The 17,235-nt window shown below is 38.0% G+C and overlaps 1 protein-coding gene across 1 annotated transcript in view; it reads left to right on the top strand.

Annotated features, from left to right (window-relative positions):
• The window catches only part of RLF (RLF zinc finger), an 80,880-nt gene that overhangs the window by 38,286 nt on the left and 25,359 nt on the right, over positions 1-17,235 (top strand). The window contains exon 5 of the mRNA XM_032638539.1: positions 4,980-5,182. Coding sequence (XP_032494430.1) covers positions 4,980-5,182 — 203 coding nt within the window. The remainder of the gene's footprint in view (positions 1-4,979; positions 5,183-17,235) is intronic.

Genomic DNA, 17,235 nt, shown 5'->3' on the forward strand with positions numbered 1-17,235 from the left:
TCTGTTGAGGTTCCCAGTAAATGGCATCCTTTTGTAAATATAGGCAGGTGGAGGCTAAATTATTGCCCTTATTATTATTAAAAGTTGTTAGAGGACAGGGCCAAATAGTTGCAAGAGGATCCCAGAATTAGGCAGGTCCCAGTCCAGATAAGGCTCCAGGAGTGAAGAATGCGTGACCTTTGTAGATAGGCCCAAGCCCCAGAGGGAAAAGATGGAGTTGCATTAAATGTCCCCAATTTATTTTCCCCAACGTACTAATCAAATATATCCCTCCCAGTCCAGGAGTTAACAGTACTCAATTTCTTTTCACATAGAAAAAATCAAGAAATGGGGAGAAGCACTGTTTACCTAATATTCCGTGGTATCCTATATATTCAATAAAGATTAAGTTAAGTACCCACTATCTGTAAACTCTGAATGGGTATAGGTTACCTACATATGTAAGGAATTTTTCTGAGAACCACAGTATAAGTGGTGGGCAGCCTGTTGCCTGCTTACTTCTGCAACTGGCCCTTACTAATTTCAGGTCAGCAGATTTAGAAAGCCTCCTTTATAGCTCCATTGCCCTTGCAGCCCAGATATCAACATATTTGATGCTAGAAAGCAGTGACTATCATTTCATTAATTGCCTTTTTTCAATAACATAGTAATCAGAAGCATAAAAGTACAAAATGTTTAGCCTCCCAAGTAACTCAATAAATGCTTTTTGGTTTAGTTTTTTGAATTAAAAAAAAAAGTGTATAAGAATTTTATTTTTCCTGCCACAAATTCTTGAATTTTGTAACCCCGTCCCCACCAAAAAACAGTTATTACTGAAGTACGTAATAAGTGCCAGTTGTTGACACTTCTGCCTGGCATGATCAGCAGGGAAATGAGCAGGTCCTCCCACCCAGGTGTCAAACACCTTTCTACCTCAGGTCACCCCAGCAGCCTACCACAAAACAGGGCTGGCAAGACCAAGCCCAGCCCCACTGATGGTTCCTGACTTGAGCCCCAGTGCCTACCAACCACCCCTGGTTCCAATGGTGATGGCAGCAGCCCACAGCCCTAAAGACCTCAGGCCCATCAACCTTGGAGACCCCCCTTCCACTGTACTAGAGTGGTTCCAACTAGAGGAAACCCAGAGCTACCATCTGGTATCTGCCAGTTTTTCCAGCTGACCTGTGCCCTACCCAGCACCCTCCTTCCCCCCCTTAATTCATGACATCAAGGCACTGGCTTTTCCCCATTTTTCTTGAGACTCAGGAGGGCCAAAGCAGCAGCCTTTTGTTCTTTTTTTTCTCTCCCCTACCAAGGATTGAAGGAAGAGATCCATCCTAATTGTTCAGAGGTACTAACTTCCTCCCCTAAATCAAGCTGCGAAGGAACCAGCCAGCTCTTACTTCTTCCTGGTGGTTTTTCTTTCCCACCCCAGTTCATTTTTTCCCTTCTACCACCTACCTCTGAAGCCATTTTATGAATTGTCATGTGCCACCTGAGCCTTCAGTAAAAACAAAAACACTCTCTTCTGTTAAAAAAGAAAACAAAATTTTTAGCTGGACCTAAAATGTTACCATTTTTTACATGTTGAAGTATATATGAGGTAAACTGTCATGATGTTTGCACCTTACTTTTAAGTGACTGAGAAAAAGAAAAGCTAGATAAAGAAATATGGCAAAACAGTTCAATTGTTGAACCTAGATGGAGGAGAGGGTATATGATTAAACATTTTTTTTGTATTAAAATGTTTAGAAAAAATAATATACAGAAGGGATCACAGTTGGGAGTGAGACATCTTAGTGTACACTTCATTGTGTCATTTTAAATATTGAAATGTATGGATGGATTTCCTTTTTAAAAATACAGTTAAGTATTGATTTTAACATAACTTAAAATGATTTTTAAAATGCAAGTCTGATCTGTGTGTTAAAAATTGATATAGTGGTTTAACTGTGGCTGTAATATGTTGAGTAAAATAGTTTTACCTCATAGAAATAATAGCTACGATTTATAGATTGCCTGCTGTGTGATGGGCACAGTGTTAGTGCTTTCTATCTCCTGTAATCCGTTAAACAGGCAAGAGATTACACATGCCCAAGGCTGTGTAGTTAAAACTGTGGAGGCAGGATCTGGGCCCAGATGAGGAGATATCTAAAAGTTTTTGATTGATTAAAGTGATAACCATTGGTTGCTAAATACATGGTTTTATTAAACATCTGTAATATATAAAGCATTGTGCTTAGCGCTGTAGGGAATACAAAAGTTAACAAGGCATGGTATTTGTACACAAATTGCTGACAGTGTAATAAGGGGGATATCAGGGACAAATAATAGCAAGTAGTATTGAGCATTTACTCTGCCTGGCCCTGTGCTTTGTGTCTTACTTGCATTCCGGTATTCATTTATGGACTCTTTCATCTCTTTGGGGTAGATATTACTAACCTTTTCATAGGATGAAGAAACTTGAGGCTCAGACAGGGTCTACTAATTTCCAAGGGCTTCACAGCTAGTATATGTGACAGTCATGATTCAGCCTCAGTTTTGTGATTCCACAACCTGAGATCTTAACCTTCATACACTCTAATCATTTATCATTGTACTTAAAGAGAAAGCTAAGTGTGGCAAAAGAAGTAAAATGCTGTGGGAATTTAGAAGGGAGTGGCTTGTATAGATAACGTGCCTGTTTTCAGGTGTGAGATTTGTGAAATGCATACAAGTTGGTAGAGCAGATGAATAGAGCATAATCTGATATTAGGCATTTAGGATGTAGGGACAGATGTGGCAGGAAATAATATGGAGGAACTAGGTTGGAGAGAATTTTAAAAAGAATTGCTAGGACACAGTAACTAAGTTGATTTCCTTAGGAAAGGAGTTGGCAAGGAAGGATAATGCCAAAATTTCATTTCTTTATGATTGAGAGAATACCATTACTGAAAATAAGTAAGGAACAGGAGCTTTTTGAGATATGATTGTGAGTTCATTTTGTGGGATTTAGTGCTTGTGGGACTAAAATAGAGAAAGTCCAAATGCAAATGATCTATTTTCTGTCCATGCCTTTTGACCTTGACTGTGTATTAGAGTATCTATGGAATTAAAAACCAAAACACACACACACACCCCCAAGGTCCAGGCACTACCTGCTAAATCAAAATCTCCAGGGTTGGAGGTCTGGAATACAGACCTTTTTGAAGTGCCACAGGAAACAGGCACCTTCCACCTATAAGTGCTGGGAGTGTAAATTGATACAATCTCTGGAGATTAATTTGGCAGTAATTTCACTTCTTGGAATTTTTGCTATAGATAACAGTCGTGCATGTGTGAAATGGCCTTTGTACAGGACTGTAGATTGTAGCATTATTGACAGTTGTCAAAGATTGGAAACAACTTGCAAGTGTATCAGGAGGGGATTGGTTAAATTAATTATATCCCTACAGTGGAACAATACTTATTTGTTAAAAGTATTGAGGTAGCTCTCAATGTACAGTGATGTGATAGAATGACCTGTATGATATAGTAAGTGGGAAAAGAAATATGTCTTCTGTACTAAGAATGTTTCTGGAAGGGTAAACAAAAAATTGGAAATGATTATTGTTTCTTGGGAAGAGAGACTAGGGGACTGGAGTCAGAGTAGGAGGGAGACAACTTTTAACTGTATACCTTTTGGTGTGCCTTTTGAATTTTGTGTCATTTGCGTATATGGTGTTACCCATTTTTTTACAAAAGAGAATTTTTAAATCTCTACAGTTGATTCTGATATGTAGTTAAGATTGGGCCAGTGGTCTCTCCCTCCCCTCCCCACCGTCCTGGTGGTTTATCATTAATATTAATGATTTCTATTCCACATGTGGCCTGTAGACCTAGTAGCATGGCTATTACCTGAGAGGCTTATTAGAAAAGCACAGTCTCAGGTCCCATCCCAGACCTACTGAATTAGCATCTGCATTCTACTACAATTCCCCTGGTGGTTCAGAAGGCACTTTTGAGTTTAAGGAACACCATTTTAGGTGAACCACCTAAAGCAGTTTGTTTGCTTGCCACTCATCTTGACATGTATATTCCCACCTCTGTTCTTTAAATAATACTGTGTAACGATGCCACACACTTGTTAAGTATTTACTATTTGTAAATCGAGGGCTTGTCCAGAACACTGTACAAATCTATGTTCAGGTGCTTAATATTGAGTACTGCTCAGAGCAGCATTTTCCAAAGTGTGTACTGAACCAGGAACGTAGATTTTACGTTGTGCTAATGATATGTGTAAAAGGGTTCTCTGGTCAAATCAGTTTGGGAAACCTTGGGTTAAATAAAAGTGAACAGTTTTCTTCATTGCAGGACTGTTCAGAGATTTGACCAAGGAATCCTTTTTTTTTCTAGGACTATCTCTCAGGTCTTTTGGTCGGTGGAACACACTTTGAGAAATGCCTGGTTTAGAGGAAAGACCACCACTGGCTTTGGAATCCTTGGCAAGTTACCTAATTTCTCTGAGTATTAATTTTCCTAACCTTAAACTGGGGATAACAATACTTGCCTTGGTGGTGGTGTGAAGAATAAATGAGAGGTATATAAAAACAGTCAGCTTAAAGCTTGGTATCTCATAAGTGTACAAGTGGTAGTTGTTAATATTACACAGGATACTTGCCTTTTTGCCTTGTACTTAAGTTTATAGTTCATTTCATTGTTCCTTACTATCCTTATAAGAAAGTGAGGGAGGAGGTGGTGAAAGAATGAATTTTGATGAAATGTTAGTAGTAGCTTTTTTAAAAGGTATGGTGTTCAAAATAAAACTACTAAGTAATGTGGGAATAATTAGCAACATTAATTTATTTTGCTCTTTGCTCTGTTAGATGAGTACTGAGATCAGAATAAACTTCCAGTTATATCAGCTGACTTTTTGTCCACTAAAAACAAGCAACAACAGAAGATATCAAACTTTCATCTTTACAACCTTGACATGTTAATGTGGTATGTTATCAAACTGTTTTATTTTTCCTTTTTTCTAGTCAATAAATTGATTGCACAAGAAGGACCTTTCTTTCTGCAAATGCGAATAAAACATTTGTTGAAATCTAACTGCATCCCCCAGGCTACTGCTTTATCAAAACTATGTGCAGAATCTAAAGAAATTTCAAATGTGTCATCTTTTCAGCAAGCTTATATGACGTGCTTATGTTCCATTCTTCCTAATGAAGATGCTATTAAGGAGGTAAGTAAAGCAAATAACTGCTGTTGTTATTCACACTAACTATGAATTTAATAGATTTTAATAATTGTTGTATGCCAGGCTGAAATTCCCAAGACTCATTTTTTTTCAGGCTATGAAAAGTACCATTTTAATTGTATATTTAACTGTTCAACAGCTTGGATATAAAGTTATGTCTTGTAGGTGGATTTGAAAAGTAGATAATTAAAGAATATGCAGATGAATGTTTATATATTTGGGTGATGGTTTGCTTTGAAATCTTTAAATATGAAAGTTGCTTTTTCTTCTTAAACTAATGATTTCTCTCTGGGAAATGTGGAAATTATTAATACTGGTATCAAGAGATAAACTAAAGAGAATGGCAGTTAACTTTATTTAAGTTAGTTTATATATTTAACTCTGTAAGCAGAAAGGTGTAGGACTTTAGAAGCCATGAGTACATTTTGAACAATGATTAAGCAGACAAACAGGGTTTCTCTTTTTTAACCTGAATCATTGTTTTCCTTAGAAAAGTTGGAATTAGTTTTCTCTAAGAGTTTTTGATAAATTATACAGAGAAAATGAGGAATTCCAAGGCTATATTCCATCATCTACCTTTAATTCTCTTACCTGCCATTCAGGTCTTACATATAGATTCTCATTTTACCTTTACACTGAACTTTCTTATTAAATGTAGGAATCCCAAGGATCTGGTTCTATGCTATAGTAATTCTTAACCTTTTATGACAATTTCAGCTGTAAATATCTTACTCTCCAAATGAAACTCTCCACCTTTCCACTTCACTCCCTTTAATATTCAGACTCCACCAGGACCAACAGTCTATCAGTCTGATCAGCTTTTCACTCTCCTTACTCTGCTTTTCCATAGTCAATCATTATTAGCACTCCTTTGCATACACCCTCGATTCCTCTGCTGGTCTCTCCCTTAATTGTACTTCTTTGACTAACCTGTATCCTCATTATCCCTTCATCTCCACCTGTTTTGTATCTTTACCTGCACCAGTGGGGCCAAACTTAGGTGGAGAATAACCTGGCAACTGATTTTACTTTAATTCAGTCACACTGTGTTTCTTGAGTTCATTCACTCTCCTACTCCCTTAGATTACTATTTCATGCTTTTTTCCTTTTTCTTTAAACCTATACTACAATACCTTCTGTCCCATCTCTGTCTCCACTGATGAACTTTCTTCCTATTTCTCTGAGGAAACTGGGACAGTTGGAAGAGAATTTCCATGACATCTATTCACCTACCTGCATTTATTGCATTTACACCTTCTCTTCTGTTACTAAGGATAAACTATATCTGTTTTCCCCTGCTAAGGCCAACAATCCCCTTGACTTCGGTATCAGATCCCGTCTGCGCTTGCCCCCTTAAGTATAGTGCTGCAGCAGTTTTCCCTTTCTCTACTGCATTTATCAATTTCCCCCTCTGCTGTCACTATCTCATCAGCATTTATGCTGTTATTTCTTCCATTTTTAAAAGAGAAAGACTTCTTCTTCCAGCTACCACCCCATTTCTCTCCTGCCCTTTCAGTGTAATTTCTTGAACCATCGTCTGAATTTACTGTTTAACATTTTTCTCCTTGAACGTATTCTAATATGGCATTGACTTGTGCCAGTCCACCACATCACTAAATCCACCTGCAAAAGTAGTTCTAAGAGGGAGGTTTATAACATCCTCAGGAAACAAGAAAAATCTCAAATAAACAACCTAACCTTACACCTAAAGGAACTAAAACAAAAACAAAAACCAACAAAACCCAAAGTGAGTAGTAGGGAAGAAATTGTAAAGAATCAGAGGAGAAATAAATGAGGGACTTCCCTGGTGGCATAGTAGTTAAGAATCTGCCTTCCAATGCAGGGGATGCAGGTTTGATCCCTGGTCAGGGATCTAGATCCCACATGCATGCTGCAACTAAGAGTTCATGTGCTGCAGCTAAGAAGCCCACGAGCTGAAACTGAGGAGCCCACCTGCAGCAACTAAGACCCTGCACAACCAAAATAAAAATAAATAAATAAATGAAATGGAGATTAAAAAAACAATAGAAAAGATCAGTGAAACTTTCAATGAGCTGGTTCTTTGGGAAAAAAACAAAATTGATAACTTTTAGCTAGACTCATCAAGAAAAAAAGAGGGCCCAAATCAATAAATTCAGATATGGAAAAGGAGTCACAACTGATACCAGAGAAATACAAAAGATCATAAAAAATTACTACAGACAGCTATATGCCAATAAAATGGACAACCTGGAAAAAATGGACAAATTCCTAGAAATTTACCATCTCCCAAGACTGAACCAGGAAGAAATAGAAAACATGAACAGACTAATTACCAGTAATGAAATTGAATCAGTAATTTTAAAAACTCCTAACAAACAAAAGTCCAGGACCAGATGGCTTCACAGTTGAATTTACCAAACATTTAGAGAAGAGTTAACACCTATCCTTCTCAAACTGTTCCAAAAACTTGTAGAGGAAAGAATACTTCAAACTCATTACATGAGGCCAGCATCACCCTGATAGTAAAATCAGATAAAGACAGCACAAAAAAAGAAAATTACAGGCTAATACCACTGATGAACATACATGTAAAAATTCCCAACAAAACATTAGCAAACTGAATTCAACAATACATTAAAAGTATCATGCACCATGATCAAGTGGGATTTATCCCAGGGATGCACGTATGGTTCAGTATTCACAAATCAATCAGTGTGACACACCACATTAAATTGAAGAATAAAAATTATATGTTTTATCTTAATAGATGCAGAAAAAGCTTTTGGCAGAATTCAACATCCATGTATGATAAAAACTCTAAAAAAGTGTGTATAGAGGGAACATACCTCAACATAACAAGGGCCATATCTGACAAGCCCACAGCTAACATCATACTCAGTGGTGGAAAGCTGAAAGCATTTCCTCTAAGATCACGGACGAGACAAGGATGTTCGCTCTCACCACTTTTATTCAACATAGTATTGGAAGTCCTAGCCAAGGCAGTCAGACAAGAAAAAGAAATAAAAAGAATCCAAATTAGAAAGGAAGTAGTAAAACTGTCACTGTTTGCTGATGACATGATATTATATGTAGAAAATCCTAAAGACACCACAAAAAAACTAGAAGAGCTCATCAATGAGTTTGGTAAAGTTGCAGGATACAAAATCTGTTGCACTTCTATACACTAACATGAACTATCAGAGAAATTAAGAAAACAATCCCATTTACAATCGCATCGAAGAGTAAAGTACCTAGGAATAAATCTAACTATGGAAGAAAATACCTGTACTCCAAAAACTGTAAGATACCAGTGAAAGAAATTGAAGATGACACAAACAGGGGGAAAGATATACTGTGTTCATGGATTGGAAGAATTAATATTGTTAAAATGACCATACCTAAGGCAATCTACAGATAAAGTGCAAACCCTATCAAATGCCAGTGGCACTTTTCATAGGACTAGAACAAAGAATTCTAACATTTGTATGGAAACATGAAAGATCCTGAGTAGCCAAACCAATCTTGAGAAAGAAGAACAAAGCTGGAGGTATCATGTTCCCTGACTTCAGACTATACTACAAAGCCACAGTAATCGAAACAGTGTGGTACTGGCACAAAAAAAGACACCTAAATCAATGGAGCAGAATAGAGAGCCCAGAAATTAACCCACACTTATATGGTCAATTAATCTATGACAAAGGAGGCAAAAATATACAGTGGGGAAAAGGCAGCCTCTTCAGTAAATGATGTTGTGGCGCATGGGCTTAGTTGCTCCATGGCATGTGGGATCTTCCCAGACCAGGACTCGAATCCATGTCCCCTGCATTGGCAGTGGATTCTTAACCACTGCGCCACCAGGGAAGCCCCATCAGGGAACTTTGAATCAAAACTACAATGAGGTATAACCTCACACCTGTCAGAATGGCTGTTATCAAAAAGACAACAAATAACAAGTGTTGGCGAGGATGTGGAGAAAAGGGAATGGTGGTGGGAATGTAAATTGGCACAGCCACTATGGAGTCAGTGTGGAGGTTCCTCAAAAAACTAAAAATAGAACTACCATACGATCCAGCAGTTCTACTCCTGGGTATTTATCTGAAGAAAACCAAAACACTTATTAGAAAAGATATATGCACCTCTGTGTTCATAGCAGCATTATTTACAGTAGCCAAGATGTGAAGCAGCCTAAGTTGATGAATGGGTAAAGAAGATGTGATATATATATATATATATATATATCTCACATTGTGTGTGTATACATATACATATACATATACATATACATATATGCAGTAGAATATTACTCAGCCATAAAAAGGAATGAAATCTTGCCTTTTGCACCATGGATGGACCTAGAGGGTATTATGCTAAGTGAAATAAATCAGACAAAGACAAATACTGTATGATTTCATTTATATGTGAAGGCTAAATAAACAAGTGAACAAACTTAAAATAGAAACAGAGTTCTAGATGCAGAGAACAAACAGGTGTTTGCCAGAGGAGAGTGGGCAGGGAGGAGGAAAGAAATAGATGGGTGAGATTAAGAGGTACAAACTTCCAGTTGCAAAATATACGAGTCATGTGTATGAAATATATAGTATGGGGAATATAGTCAATAACTATGTAATATCTTTGTATAGTGACATAGCATAACTAGACTTATTGTGGTGATCAGTTTGAAATGTATAGAAACATTGAATCACTGTGTTGTGAAACAGGAACTAACATACTGTTGTAGGTCAATTATACTTCAAAAGCAAACAATGTCATAGAAAAAGAGATCAGATTTGTGGTTACCAGAGGTGAGGAGTGGAGTGAAGGGGAGTTGGATGAAAGCAGTCAGAAAGTACAAACTTCTAGTTAATAAGTAAGTACCGGGATTGTAATGTACAACATGGTAAATATAGTTAACACTGCTCTGTGTTACATATGAAAGTTGTTAAAAGAGTCAAGCCTAAGAGTTCCCATCACAAGAACAAAGTTTTTTTTTCTATCTCTTTAATTTTGTGTCTGTACTAGATGATGGATGCTCACTAAACTTATTGTGATAATGGCCTCAAGATGTATGTAAGTCAAATCATTATGCTGTACACCTTAAACTTATACTGTGCTGTATGTCAATATTATCTCAATACAACTGGAAGAAAAAAATCCAACGATGACTTCCCAGTTTTCACCTTACTCCATCTGACTTATTAACTCTTTTAAATTTTTAACAGATTTTTCCACTTGGCTTCTAGGGTACTATACTCTGTTGGTTTTCTATCTACCTGGCTGATTGATCTTTCTCATTCTACTTGCTCTTCCTCCTCCTCCCTCTGATGATTGAATGTTATATTACTCTAGGACTCTTTTTGTGTCCTCTCTTTTCTATTTACACATATTCCCTTGGTGATCTCATTTAGGCTCATGGTCTTAAATGCCAATTATGGCCTGAATCCCAGATGTTTCATCTCCAGCTCAGTCCTCTCCTCTGAGCTCCAGACTCATATATTCAGCTGCCTAATCACCATCTCGACTTGCATGGCTAATGGCATCTTAAACTTAACATGTCCATAACTAAGCTCCTGATATTCCTGGTATTAGGGCTTTGTTTTGTTTTTATGAGCTTTCCTCTAAATGAAGTCAATTGTAAAACAACTATATTCCAATAAAAATTCATTTTAAAAAAAGACAATAGTTAAGAAATAAAAATTAATATAAGAATAAGAATAAATATAAATGAAGTCAGTTGCCTTCCAACTATATTCTCATTGTTGGAGGGGGAGGAGGTGGGTAGAGAATAACCAGCTACCACTTTTTTGAGCTTTTACCATGTATTAGGCACTATGCTAAATGCTATGTATACACTGTCACATTTAGTTCTCACAATTCTTAGGTAGCTCCATTTTGGTAAGGAAGTGAGGCTCAGATTAAGTAATATGTTCATGGTTATAAAACTTAAAGTAGATAAGCTGAGATTCAAACCTGAGTTTGGTGTACTACCACTAATATTATATTAAAGATATAGGATGATAAATACTATTCTAGGTGGTATATACCTAAGTGTCTGTATGTCATATGCTGTCTTAGGCATTGGAGATACAAAGCTGAATCTAGAAGCCTTTGAACTGGTGTACTTGCTTTCACTCTTCTACATTTTATTTTTCCCCAAAGTAGCCAGAATAATCTCTAAAACTTAAATCAGGCCATGTCACTTCCTTGATCAGAAGCACTCAATAGCTTTCTGTCTTTCTCAGAATAAATCCAGAAGTCTTTATATTCTGTGTGCCGTGGCCCCTGGCTACTTGTCTAACCGTCTCTGACTATATCACTTTTGTTTTTTTTTTTTTTTTGGCGCTATGTGGGCCTCTCACTGTTGCGGCCTCTCCCATTGTGGAGCACAGGCTCTGGACGCGCAGGCTCAGCGGCCATGGCTCACGGGCCCAGCTGCTCCACGGCATGTGGGATCTTCCCGGATTGGGGCACGAACCCGTGTCACCTGCATCAGCAGGCAGACTCTCAGCCACTGCACCACCGGGGAAGCCCTCTGACTATATCTTGTACAGCTTAATGCTCACTCCTCTCCAGCCCTCTTGTCTCTACTGTTTTTTGAACAAGCCAAACATATTCCTACCTTAGAGTTTTGCGTTAGATCACTCCCTGGAATGCCCTGCCACAAGATAGTTTGGATAGCTCATTCCCTTACATCATTCACAACTCTCCTTAATATTGCCATATCAGAGAGTCCTTTCTCACTGTCCCACCTAAAATAATACCCTATCTCCCCCTACTCAGTCTTGCTTTTCTTTAATATCTCCTGTCAATTATTATAAATATATACAAATCCATCTAAAATGGCCCCCGTCACTCTCTGCCCCCTTACCTACCTGTTTTTATTTATAGTACATACCACTATTTCTGGACATAATATTTGCTTATTCTCTGTTTCCTCCCACTAGATTGAAAACATTGTAAGGACAGGGACATAAGTTTGTCCATTGCTGTATCTCTACATCCTAGACAAATACGTAGCCACATAGTAGGGACTATATATAAGCCTGTAAATGTATTTGTTTGCAATATTGGGAGGGGTAAGGAGATGGGAGACTGCTTACCTCTAATAACAGCTGCAATATCATGTGTTTGGGAAGCTTAATCAGAGTAAGATGGAGTAATGGTTATTCTCAGCACCTGATATATGCCAAAAGAATTCAGGAGAAGCAAAAATGCTAGACCTTGGATTTGATTCCTCTCTCTCTCAACCTTTGTTTATTTAAAACCTGTTTTGTTTTTAGCATTGTATTAAGCATTGGCAAATACATAAGGGTGTACATGGCCTAGTTTGGTTGCCAGAAACAGTAATAGGAAGATAAGTACTAAGCCATATGATAGTGCCTCTGAATTCTGTAGAAGTGTAGAGGTAGAGAATATCTTTGTGGACTGGCGTATAAGGCTTTATAAAAATTGATCCTTGAGTTGGACCTTGAAATAATGGTGGGGTTTGGGTGGGTAGAAAGAATGGTTTGGGGATAACTGACTGTGGTGGTAAAGGCACAGAAATGAATATGGACTTTGTAGGGAACCACTAGGGAACACCTTGCCTGGGGCAGAGAGTGGATGTTTAGGTCTTGTGAGAAATAAGACCTGTTGCATAGGGAAAAGTAAGGCCTTGGAAACTCCACTGCATTTGAACTTAGATTCAATGCAGTAGAAATTAGGAAGGTTTTGAAGATAGGAAGTGAAATGACTGAAACAGTGTTTTAGGAAGCATAGACAGAAAGAGTATATATTAGATTTAGGAGAAGAGATTGGAGTTAGCAAGAGGAGAAAGGATGGGACTTGCTGACAGGACAAAAATAAGGGATAATGTGCAGAGATCCCTTTAAGAGGCTCCATAAGACCTGGGAGACTGGAAGAATGGGGGTGCTCTGCTACTGACAAGAATGGCAAAGAAGAGGGGGGTATGGGAGAACAGGGAGGATATGGGATGCTTTGTACAGGATCTTTCCTGGTTTATTAATAACAAATCAAGAAAACAGGATTTCTTCCTGAAGTTATAGAATTAATTCCTTTCAACAAATTTGTGGAGAATGCAAGGAACTGGGTTATTGGAAATGTGATCTGATTTACTGTGGTCTGTGGATCAAATCCACCCAGCTACTTGTTTTCGTGAATAAAGTTCTACTGGAACACAGTCACGCCTATTTGTTTATTGTTTATGACTGGTCTTGCTCTACTATGGCGGAGCTGAATAGCTGTAACCAAGACCATCTGGCCCGCAAAGCTGAAAATATTTTCTGTCTGGGTGTTTACAAAAAATGTTTGCTGACCTTTGCTATGCAAGATTCAGATTTCCTAGTGTATTAAAACCATTAAATACCATTTAGTCTAACCTTCCATGATTTACCAATGGTGAGACTGAGGCCAAGAGGTAATGTTTCCAAGGCCCTACCTTCATTAAGCTAATTATTAAGTCCAAGCTCATGCTAGAACACAGATCTCCTGGCTCCCTGGCCAGCTCTCTTTACACTGTACAGCTTACTTCTAGTTGGTAAACACTGATGATTCATGTTCTAACAGGAAACATTTTGGTGGTATTTTCATTCCATTCATAGTTATACATTTATGTATAGGTGCAACTTAAAATATTTTTATAATGATTGGGATTCATTTGTTAAATATGTCAATGTGACAACATTGGGCACACATCATAAAATTATTTTGAAAGGAACACCGGTACCATCATAATTAGTCTCTTATCCAGCAATGCTTTCTTTAGCAAGTGAGAGCAGAATTAAAGAAATCTTTAAAAATTTGCTTTGGGAAAGGACCAGTGAATCACTAGATGTTCATTAACTGGAGTTTAAAATCAGCACATGTTCTAAGGCAGCAAAGATATACACAACATTTGCCATCTACTTCAGCTGAGTTCAGGAGAAGAGTCAAATTAACTTGAGTAACAACTGGGAATAAAAGTACTTATATTTTGGCACCTGTGGGCATCACAATAATGGGTGTGTGTAATAGGAAACCTCTGCTGGGGAAGATTTAGCCAAACACGTACAATTAAGATTAATTGATGGGGTCAGCTTGAAAGCCAGAATTCAGAACCCCAAATTTAGAACTCCATGGAATCCTCAAGTTCTAGGTTGTAAATACCTTATTTAGAATTGGATGAGATGACACTGTTATTCACTTTACATATGAAAGGATTTTTAAAAAAATATTTATTTATTCATTCATTTGGCTGCACCAGGTCTTAGCCGTGGCACAGGCGATCTTTGTTGCTGCGCGAGGGATCTTTATTGTGGTGTGTGGGATCCCCAGCTGCAGTGTGCCAGCTCCTAGTTGCGGCATGCAGGATCTAGTTTCCCGACCAGGGATCGATCCCGGGCCCCCTGCATTGGGAGTGTGGAGTCTTTAACCACTGACCGCCAGAGAAGTCCCTACATATGAAAGGATTTTAAGGAAAGTTACAGACTTGGCCATGGCCTAGTGTCGCAAGTGGATGTTTCCTATGTGTATATTTTTTATTACTGAAAGAGGAAATCTTTGCAAAGGTCAAGTTTCCCACATATAGTATAAAGGATAATGATGTTTTAAACATGAAGCACTTCTATTATTATGAAGAGCAAGAAATCGGTCTGCAGAGTTCTTGGCACAGATAAAGAAGTGGTTCATTTCAGTCTTGATCCCTGAATGAACTGCATCTTCAGTGTCTGATGTGGTTACAAGGCTTGCTTCTTCTCTTGATGAGGAAAGGAAAAGATAAACAGGACCCGATTTACTCACCAGTCTAACACTGTTGGGAATTGACACAGTCACTAGGTATATAAATGATAAACAGAGCAAAGACACTTAAACAGGACCCATTAGGAATCCAGTTTGGGAGTAGAAGAAACAGTAGACAACAGCATAGAGATTCCAGATGTACCTTTTTTTTACATTTTTATTTATGTATTTATTTTTGGCTGTGTCGGGTCTTCGTTGCTACGCGCGGGCTTCCTCTAGTTGTGGCAAAAGGGGGCTACTACTGTTTATTGCGGTGCACGGGCTTCTCATTGCGGTGGCTTCTCTTGTTGCAGAGCAAGGGCTCTAGGCCTGCAGGCTTCAGTAGTTGTGGTGCACAGGCTTAGTTGCTCCGCGGCATGCGGGATCTTACCAGACCAGAGCTCAAACCCGTGTCCCCTGCATTGGCAGGCGGATTCTTAATCAATGCACCACCAGGGAAGTCCCCAGATGTACCTTAAATAAGAACATTAAGATGGATCCTGAACAAGGAATAATAAAGTGTATAATTAAAATGAAAATCGATAATATTACTTTATGTATCCTTATGGTCATATCGTGAATGAGATGTACTTTCAGAAAATACACTAAAGGTAGAAGCCTTTATGAAGAAGTGGAAGATTTGCCTATTTAAATATTTTATCTCCGAAAGCGGAGTTCTTTTAAATAGCTTTGAAGAGACATCTTCCTAAAACTTAGTATATATTTGGATCTCATCTCTGCTGTTACTTTCATGGGTTATGTATGGGTATTTTGGTTGATATGTGATTATATTGGAGGGGTCATCATGGAGAGTTAGTCAGACACAGTCATTTTCAAGAATTCAGTAGGACAGTTCAGGCTTCTCTCAGATACTCAGAGTCATAGGATTTAACTAGAAGCATCAGTGATCATTTATATCTTTAGGAAACATACAAGTGACCACTCAATAGCATAGTGTTGGTCTGTGGTATTGCTGCAGTTTAAAAGAAACTTGGTTTTTAGAAGCACAACCTTTTTTCCAGGTGATGTCTATGAACCTAACAGGGATGATTCTCTCAAAAGTAGACCCAGGGTTACATGAAATGGAGGCTTGCTAACTGACTCCACCCTTTCTCCTACTCAGGGATGCAAGTGAGAGAAATATTATGTGGATAACTTCCACTTTGATTCCTTTTTGAAAAAACCATTTACCAGCTTGTTTTTTAAAATCCATTATTAGAAACAAATTATTTGCATTATACCCTGGAACTGATCAGGAAAATACTAGATTGAAAACCATAGTTCTAGAGAAAGATAAATGTTAAAATATTCCAGTAATGGCACTGGCCAGAATACTAGTTTACCTTGGTTAGCCTAAGCATGAAGATAACTTAAGAAGACAAATAAGCCATCTCTACCCACCTTCTCTTATGCCAGTTGGCTACCTGTCATACCATTGCTGTTTAATTCGCTGATTATTATGAAAGCCTTCTAATTGCATCTGTTCTTGTCCCCAAAATTCATTCTCTGCAATAGCTGAGGTGATCTTTTTTCTTTTTTAAATGAAATTAGGCATTTTATTTTGAGATAATATTAGATTCAGATGTTATTGTAAGAAATAATACAGTCATGCCTTCCAGTCATTTAATATATATTCACTGGAGACTGTGTTAGGCACTGGGAATACAGAGGTGAAAAGACACAAAGGAGAGCAACAGCAGACAGTATTCACACAGTGTGAGGCTTGGGGAAAGGTCTGTGCTGGAAATTGAGTTCCAAGTTATCAGCATTTGAAACCAGAGAGTGGAGGGCATTAACTTTGTAGAACTCTGGAAATTAACTAAAGGCTTACCATAATCCTGGAAGTTTTATTCAAGGAAAACGCATGAATTTCAGAACAGTGAGCTTGGTGGCATTTTAACTTGCTCTACTTCTCATTTCCCTCTCCCTAGCTTTACAGTAACCTTGAAAACCAGCAGCCTAGCAGCCACCCGAGGAAGCAGAATGGTTTTGGAACTCTGCAAAAGCCCATCCCCACAGAATTGTCACTATTTGACCTACCTGGCAACTTTCTGAAAAGCTGTGTTCTCAGGATTTGTCTTTATTTGACTCAGAGCTCACTCTACCAAAAGTTCTGTCCCGGGGCATTTATCAAAAATAATGATTGGTAATTGTTTAACATGACAGTTGTCTGAGGAGGAATTACCAGTTGGGCTTAACAAGACTGACAAAAAAATTAAAAAGAAAAACTGGGATATAAGATGTCCATAGAGGACTTAGAAAACCTCTGATATATTCCTAGTACTCTGGCAGGTAACACAAAT

The sequence above is a fragment of the Phocoena sinus genome, chromosome 1 (genome assembly GCF_008692025.1).
Source record: "Phocoena sinus isolate mPhoSin1 chromosome 1, mPhoSin1.pri, whole genome shotgun sequence".
Lineage (NCBI taxonomy): Eukaryota > Metazoa > Chordata > Mammalia > Artiodactyla > Phocoenidae > Phocoena > Phocoena sinus.